The sequence below is a fragment of the Sebastes umbrosus genome, chromosome 7 (genome assembly GCF_015220745.1).
Source record: "Sebastes umbrosus isolate fSebUmb1 chromosome 7, fSebUmb1.pri, whole genome shotgun sequence".
Classification (NCBI taxonomy): Eukaryota; Metazoa; Chordata; class Actinopteri; order Perciformes; family Sebastidae; genus Sebastes; species Sebastes umbrosus.
Genome location: NC_051275.1, coordinates 19,348,242 through 19,357,397, shown reverse-complemented (window position 1 = coordinate 19,357,397; position 9,156 = coordinate 19,348,242). Strand labels below are relative to the sequence as shown.

General features: G+C 35.5%; 1 protein-coding gene across 5 annotated transcripts in view; it reads right to left on the bottom strand.

Moving 5' to 3' along the window:
* Nucleotides 1-2,263: 2,263 nt before the first annotated feature.
* The window catches only part of LOC119491483 (septin-4-like), a 52,180-nt gene continuing 45,287 nt past the window's right edge, over nucleotides 2,264-9,156 (bottom strand). For 4 of the 5 annotated variants that reach the window (XM_037775590.1, XM_037775594.1, XM_037775593.1 and 1 more), the window contains 5 exons: nucleotides 8,899-9,000; nucleotides 7,705-7,801; nucleotides 7,284-7,446; nucleotides 5,767-5,866; nucleotides 4,956-5,158 (listed from right to left, as the gene is read on the bottom strand). In XM_037775590.1, the coding sequence (XP_037631518.1) occupies nucleotides 5,048-5,158; nucleotides 5,767-5,866; nucleotides 7,284-7,446; nucleotides 7,705-7,801; nucleotides 8,899-9,000 (573 nt within the window). In that variant the 3' untranslated portion in view covers nucleotides 4,956-5,047. Of the gene's footprint in view, nucleotides 4,037-4,955; nucleotides 5,159-5,766; nucleotides 5,867-7,283; nucleotides 7,447-7,704; nucleotides 7,802-8,898; nucleotides 9,001-9,156 lie in introns of those variants that run through there. The other variant, XM_037775592.1, reaches the window with a different exon arrangement.

Here is a 9,156-nt window from a genome sequence, read left to right as displayed (position 1 = left end):
TTTTGCATCAACATTTTTTACATACTATACAATGACTTTTTTTCATGAAATTTTACGACATACTATACTATAATTTTTTTCCACGAAATTAATCGACATATTATAATATGACTTTTTTCATGAACATCTTTGACATACTATACAATGATTTTCTTATTTTTTCGACATAATATATTATGACTTTTTTCAACATACTATAATATAACTTTTAAGCATTTTTTTCAACATACTATACTATGACTTATTTTTTCGACATACAACACTATGACTTTATTCAACATATTATACTATGACTTTTTTATTTTTTTGACACACTATACTATGGCTTTTTTCCATGAAATTTTTCTACACACTATACTTTTTTTTGTCAATGAAATTAATGTACATACTATGACTTTTTTCATGAAAGTTTTCGACATACCCTACTAAAGTTTTTTTTCCATAACATTTTTCGACATACTATACTATGACTTTTTTCATTAAATATTTCGACATATACTATAATTTTTTCCATGAAATATTTTATGTTAGTATAGTATGTCGAAAAATTTCATGAAAAAAAGTCATTGTATAGTATGTCAAAAATTTTGATGCAAAAAAAATCATAGCATAGTATGTCGAAAAAATTAATGGAAAAAAAGTTATAGTATAGTATGTCGTAAAATTTCATGGAAAAGTCATAGTATAGTATGTCGAAAAATTTCATGAGAAAAAGGTCATAGTATAGTATATCGAAAAATGTCATGAAAAAAAAGTCATACTATAGTATGTCAAAAATCTTCATGCAAAAAAAGTCAGTATAGTATGTCGAAAAATTTCATGGAAAAAAAATGATAGTATAGTATATCAAAAAAAGTCATAGTATAGTATGTACATTAATTACTATTACTTATTACTATAATTTTTTTTCAATGAAATTTTTCAATATACTATACTATGACTTTTTTCATGACATTTTTCAACATACTATACTATAATTTTTTTGCATGAAATTTTCGACATACTATAATATGATTTTTTTTCTCCACAAAATTAATCGACATGCTGTACAATGACTTTTTTTAATAAACATTTTTGACATACTATACTATGACTTTTTTTCAGGAAAATATTCAACATACTATACTACAATTTTTTTCCATGAAATGTTTCGACATACTATAATTTTTTTCCATGAAATGTTTCGACATAGTCAACTATAATTTTTTTTCCATTAAATTTTTCGACATACTATACTATAACTTTTTTTTTCATGGAATTTTTCGACATACTATACTATAATTTTTTTCCATGAAATTTTCCGACATACTACTGAAACTTTTTTTCCACGTAATTTACCGACATATATATGACTTTTTTCATGACATTTTTTGACATACTATAATATTACCTTTTTTCCCTGAAATTTTTTGACATACTATACTATGACTTTTTTTGTCAATGAAATTAATGTACATACTATAACTTTTTTTCATGAAAAAAAATCATAAATGTTTTATTTTTTAAGGGCCTCTATTGTTTTTATCAACTTTTAATACTTTTAAAGACACCCTGTTGTCATACAAAACATGACTCCCATTATTAATAAAGATGAGGCCACATGACCTGAGATGCTGTAATCAGCTTCAAAGGAAGGCTATGTTACCTGGCAAACAAGCCTACCTTAGAAATTATGCTTATGTCATTTTCCTTAATACCTGATGAGAAATATGTGTAATTTGGTAATAGGTATAAAAACCAGGGAAGCAGTAATTAAACAAAAGTTAGAGCTGACTCACAGTTCTTGTGTTCATGTAGCTTCATCAGGAGCCCTCCCTCCATGGACAAGATGGCATCAGCTGTCATCAGCAGTCAGGGTGCCCTTAGCTTCAACAAAGGCTCATTACTTTACAGGTTAACACTCAAACAGCCTCTTATACACATAGCTAACAATATAGATTAATTTTGGGAGATCTCTAGAGAAATTTATCCAAACATCTGATGCACCACAGACAAACTAGCAATTAACTCCAGCTGTTAGTTAGCAGCAGGTCATCTGAGGAGGCGTGGCCACACCTGCAGCTGCCTCTAATTCAGAACTCCATAAACAAAAGTCCTAATTTTACAGTAAACTACAGTATGTCGCCTAACACACACTGTGTAAATGGTGGAAAATCTAATAGTTGATTAAAATATTATACAAGTTAAACTCATTTATTAAAATCAAGCCATAGCATTCAATTCTGCTTTACATTTTCACAACATGAAAGCAAAACCCAATGTGTGATGGAGAAAATGAAATTATATTCATATTTTATTACAATATTAGAATTTGTACATATTGTCTTCTCCATCCGCATTTCATTTATAAATTTATTACATAAATATACTCCAAAAAGTAGAATAACAAAAGACAAATTTAATATAAAACAAATTCAGAAACAAAAGTAATACCTGACTCAGGGACAGAAGCTCGAGGAATGTCTTTTTTCTTTTTGTTTTTTACATAACAAAGGTCAGACAACATGGCAGAGTCATCTAATTTCCAAAAAAAAGTTTGTCCTTGGAACAACAGAGAATCAAGTTCATCCGATAAATTTTGCTCATTACTCTTGGCTTGTCAAATACAAAACAAAATTCACACTTTGAAAAGGAAAATCAAAAATTTAGGACAATTAAGTTTGGCTTTGGTTACACGATAAACGTTAAAGTTAGCACACATCCAACATTTGGGTTTGAATTAAGGACATAACCAACCAAAATAAAATAATAAAAAAATCCACCTCCTCTCAATATATTTTCCCCAACAAGTAGCTACATTTTTTCATTGCCCATAAATAACCGTATGATCACTAAATTGATCTGCAATTTGAGAAACCTTCACACAACACATGCAAAAATAAATACGCTGCATGGCCTTTGATGCAACCCTTGCCTTGGACACTCACCTCATGCAAATCAGCGGGTCTTGTCTTATCAAAGTCCTAATCATCTCTAACAACTAACAGGTATCATCAGTTCTCACAATGGGAACTGTTGGTGGTTTTGTCATGAGATGAACTGACTTTGAAACAACTCTGTTTTGGGGGAATTCTGCAAATAATAATAGACTCCTTTGTCATGTAAAAGTTGGACTATTCTAAATGTTGATATGTCGGTAAGCATTGCAGTGAGTTAAGACTGGCCAACATTGAGCGGAGCCACTAACATCCGTGCTGTCAGGCAGCAGAGGTGGCAACTGTGAAAAACATGCAGAACTGATAAAAATTAATTTAAAGGAATCGAAACAATCCTAGCATTAAGATTAAACCAAATTAACCAGCAGGTACCTCGGCTGAAGAGAAATATACATAAAACAACCATCCATACATAAGTGTAGTTTAAATAAAACCAGGAACACATAAAAGATGAAAAAACAGTAGAACAAATGTTTATGAGTAATATAGAAAATTAAATTATTACAGTATGCATGTTGACCTTTAGAGATAATAAAAATAAACACCAGAAAAGTGTGCTTTAAAAAAATTAAAAAGAGCTGGTCACCACATGTAAACCTCATATCAGATCTCATGTATAAAATAAAATAAAACAACCCTGTGATCATGTGGCTAAATAAAGTTCAGATATCAGATCGCAACACAAGCTGCTATTCCTCCTTCCTTACCATTAAAGTTTATTCAAACAAACAACAAACCTGTTTTTTAATTATTTTAAAGTCTACAGAACAGAAAACAGAAGAGTGGAGGGTGAAGTGTTTTGCAGCAGTGGTGTCTTAATGTCAGAGAGGATAAAGGGAGGCTGCAAATGTCAGAACATCTTACCACCTCCTCGCAGGTCCCTGATCCAAGTGTAACGTGCTGTTGATGAGGTTGAGTGGTGGTTGGGTGGACACATAGGGATGTCAATGTTCTAGAGAGGAATAAAGGTTTCCTGGGTGTTTATTTTTTATCCCAGTTACAGACAGACATGTACACGGGGCTGTCCTGTGTTAATAGCCTTCTTTCTGAGTGTGCATTTGATCCTGGATCCTCTGCAGCATCTCCTGCATCCGCCGCAACTGTCAAAAGAGAGGAGAAAAAGTGTTAGTGCCGCGGTTTGATTTGACACATCCACAAGTTTACACATCTACTGTTATGTTTAATGTATGATGGTGTAAAATCTGGGGATGTTAACAGGCGGTGCAGCTTTTTATACAGACTAATTATTTACTCATGACTGCACAGACACCAAATCAATAATAACTCGAGAGATCAGACTGTTCATTTTAGATCACGTGACCTGAGCTGAACAACTGCAGGGAACCCCTGGCTGCTCCTCCACCTGCCTCTTCACCCACACTACGGTGTATTCAATATTACGGCAACATATGTGGTTAACCAATTAATCATGTTGAGTTCTTTGGTTTAAGGGGAATCAAAAGACTTAAACTCAAATATTTGCTCTTTCAGATTTATCATATCAATTGTTGGAATTCAGCTAAACTGTCGGAGCAACAAACACATGCAGTATTGTGACTGTGCTTTTTTTGTAGTACTGTATGTGTTGAATATAGCACCCAACGGCAAAACATTTCCCTTTTTCCACTTTCCCAACACATTGTGAGACAGTACAGTGTCACGGATTATTAAAAATGATTTTGAGTAACCAATTAATCGAAAACTAATTGTCCGATTTATTGAAAATTAAAATAATTGATGAATCAGACGATTCGTTTTCTATTAATTGTCTGATTCATCGATAATGAAAATAATCGACTACACACTAGGTTTACACAGCAACAGGAAACATACCAGTCACAGTTTCCTACAGCCCACAGTGACATCTCATTTGAGAAGTTGGAAACATGAATTGTTTTGCATTTGGGCTTGAACAATTATGAAAATAGTTGCAGATGAATCGATTATTTAATCGTCGCAACTCTATTGTCATGTTTAACCACATTTTAATGTTGGCTACACAAAAAAATAAAAACAAAGGAGGAGAAATGATCTCTTTATTTGATCAAATAAATAGATTTAGTGGGGAAGTGGGGATAATGTTTGTTCCTTCACCATGAACAGATGTATCATCAGCTGTATTTGATTATAATGAAAACTAACACCATGTACAATTCTGTATGTCTGCTGAGTTCATCTTCAGTTACCTTAACTGGGAAGTAATCACAGTGACTGGGCTCACACTGTATGTAAAGAATTTAAATAAAAGGAATAATATTTCATCTAATGTTATTTTCTCTAAGAATATATCTTCTAACCAAATAAACAATTTATATCATATTTCATACCAATTTTATTTAGCCCTTGAATATAATCGCTGGGGTATTAGAAATTATTGTTGAATTCTAACAATATTAGTACCTTGTTTAAAACGCACTGTCTGTGTAGAACCTGCCATGGAACAAGTTTTACCAACGCAGGGTTAAGATCAGTCTCAAAAGTGGGATTATTAAACATTGCTCTTTTCCTACTGTATCCATTTCAAAGGTTCAAAGGACTTGCGAGGACAGGGGAGTAGCGGTTTGAATGTACAATTACACCCATTCATGTTTTTGAGGCTACTCATTGTCAACCTCAGAAAACATGACCCGAATGTACTTCACAGAAAGCTCACGGGTAAACAAAATCTGCGAGCTAAAGACACTCAGAGGGCTTCATCAGACATATCTCTGTGTTCTGAGTGTGTCTCTGCGTTGGGCTGAGGCTCTGTGTGCTCATGGTGGGCAAAGTTGTGTTCAGACTGGTGATCATTTTGGTGGTGCGAGTCCGGTTGTTGCTCGGCGTGCCGTACCTCCTCATCTTTCTCTCGGATGAGCTTTTCCGTCTCGGTGTCTGCCGTTCCGGGCGGCGGGGGGAGGGGGAAGTCTGTGCCGCTCTCTCTGGTTAGTTTACTGCGGAGAGGTACATGTTATAGAGAAATTCAACATTTATTGTAACACAGAGGGCGAGACTAAAATGCTGGGTGGGTCTGGATCTGACTTGTCATTGGCTAATCATAGTGAATGAGGGATTTGACTGAGGATCTGTAAAAGACACTAAACATGGAAAATGTTTGGTAGCAGATAAACATACTGTGCATCTGTGTAGAGTATGGCAATATCATGGTGCCCAGAGACGTCAATGTCTTAGAGGAAACTACGTACACAGACATCAGAGCTGTGGCTGATCTTCAGTGTTGTAAGTCTACTTATCACAATCATCATCCAAGCTCAAAAACTGTCATCTGCACAACAGATAAAGTCATTTAAATCTGCCTCGGGCACTCGGTAATTAGTTACTGTCTATCTAATGCTGTTGACAGATCTCATTACCACTTTTCTTATCACTTTTAAACTAACAAAAGAATCAGGAAATAGATTAACTAATTTGCATGTGCCTGTGAGGATAAAAACAGAAGCAATCTTAACCTATAAAATACACTAAAAGCTACCTAAATTTCAAGGATATAAATCCAAATGTTTTAAAAGTGAATAAATGTAAGTAATGGATTAGAGCTCCAAGGAAAACAATTTTTTAAAAACAATTTTTAACTGATTTCTCTTAAAAAATATTGTTCTTTATATGTCTATATTTTCTATTATTCTTATCTCTTGATACAGAGAGGGGAAGTCCCGCACCTTCTAGTTGACCACCATGAACGGTAGTCAATATTTTTTGTGCCATGAATCACACATGTGATGTTTGTCACTTTTGCAAGTCAAGAAAGTCTCAGTTTGTTGTAAAGCTGTTGAAGTATAAGACTGTGAAAATACATAATGAGAAAGGCTACACACCCAAACGTCGCGCAAGTGATCTCTTTTGCTGAAGCTATGGTTATTGTGTGTTTTGTACTGGGATGTACTCACACAAGCAAATGGTCTTGCAAGTTCTTTCACTTCACGGCTGATAAAAAGACAAGTAGTCGCTGAATAAAACACATCAGGTAAGATAACGTTTCATCTGTGCATGGAACATAGCTAAGTTAGCCAGCTAGCTAGTGTTGTTGACGTACTGTATATTGTGCGAGATGAGAGATGTAGTTCACTGAGCAGTTTCACACAAATGATACTACGACAAAATCTATGACAAACTGAGACTTTCTTGACTTGCAAAATTATCTTTTAAATTGACAAACATCATATGTATGATTCATGGCGCCATTCAAACGGGATAAAAAAAATATTTGTCTCTCGCTGTTGACTACTGTAGGCTACATATTTTTTTCCAAAAAAAGTTCCCATGGGATCCACCGGAAGGGGAGGGACTTTGCCTTCTTCTACACTTCATTGCAGTATGTAAAGGTGTCCCCGTGCTTCAATGTAAGCTTACTTGCGGTTTCGTTCCTTCACAACCATGCGGGTCATGCTCTGGATGCAATGGGCCCTGTAGTTCTCGTAGTGGGTCTCCCGGGTCACGTCCTTCAGATCTTGCATATGTGTGCGAACGAGCATGTTCCTCAGCTTCACGAAGTCACAGTGTGACGAGTTCTCCACTGCAAACCACAGAGTGAGGATCAATTTCAACAACATATTTAGCATTCTTCAAAAACTGCTGATACCGAATCATGCAGAATAAAAATGTAAAAAGAATGAAGGATTAATGAACACGCACACGCAAGCACCGTCATTGTCACTAGCAACTTTCTCTGTATGTACATCAATACAACATGTGTGCAGCATCTCTAAAGGCTGTTTTACATTCTTGTTACTAAAATGATCTAACTTGTGATGCAGTAGGAGAATGGGCTTACCCTCCACGATGCCCCAGGGATAGAGTCGGCCTCGCACCCTCTTCCCTTTGGCCTCCACCACTGTGTTGCTGCCAATCACTGCAAAGGGAATGCTTTCCTTGTTGGGAGAACAGAAAAGGATTGTGAAATCAAAACGATGTTTCAAAGATATCTGGCAGGAGAGGGTGTAGATTAGTTAAGGTTCGACCAGTGAGTGATGCAGTACAGATGTGTTTATTGTTATGTTTTTAGCTTTCCACATCTGTCTCCTCAGTGCCATCTTACCCTTCTTTCTCATTTCTGCTTACTCTCATCTGAATTAACTTCCCATTCATTATTTAAATTCTTTCATCTTTTATTCCCATTTGTCATTTCTCTGCTGCAGTTAACACACAAAGTGCTCTTATCAGAGGCTGCCCAAGGACAGAAGCAAAGAGAGATATACTGGCACACTGACTGTGTCCTCGCTGCCAGCTCATGATGCCAGGAGAGCAAAAAAACTGTTGACTCATCAAGACTGTGTAGTCAGTAGTGGACTGACTGCCAAGGTTTTGTGTTATAGGTTCTGTATATTCATTTAACATCACTATACTCCATTAAGTGGATCATTTTCTAATTCTTCTTCTAATCTTCTAATTCTTCAATGTCTAAAAATGAAAAACTAGAATTACCGCCTTGCATTTGTATGCTTTCACCAACCAGGCAAGTTGCAGTTAACATCCATGTCTGTCCAAAATGTTATCACTTCATCATTTTATTAGATAAAATTAAACATTTTATTAGACAATTGTGTGAAATTGTCATAATAAGCATGTGAATTCTTAAGTTATGGCCAAAAATGTGTTTTGTGAAGTCACAGTAACCTTCTACTCAGTTCATTCTTGAGGCCAAGTGGACGTTTATGCCCAATTTGAAGAAATTCGATCAAGGCCTTACTGAGATATCACGTTCATGAGAATGGGTTGGACGGAGGGACAACCTTAAAACATAATGCCTCTGGCCACAGCTGTCATCGACACAGAGGCATAAAAATGTATCATACTATACTTGCTATTAGCGATGTCTATTCTTGTTTATTGAATGATCCATGTGAGCATCCAGTTTTGCACATGTCAACAAAGTGTTGTGCTGACTTTGACAGCCTGCAAACTCCAAACGGAAATACAATGGACAGAAAGAGCAGAGAGAAAGATACCTGGCAGCTCTGCCTCTCACCTTCAGCTGAAGGTCCTGCTGCTTAAAGTCGTCATCTTCGTCAGAGTCACAGTCAGGGAACTGGTATATCTTGATACCATATTGCTCGATCTCCTCTCGGATCTACGGGGAAACAGATGACAAAGAAAGTACAGCGTGAAAATATGTATTTTTGGACTGTAAATGACATGATAAATTAGTTCTCTGCAACGTAATAACAGATTGATTTATGGGATGAAACACATGTATAGATGAACAGTTTATTGACTGAGATCAGCC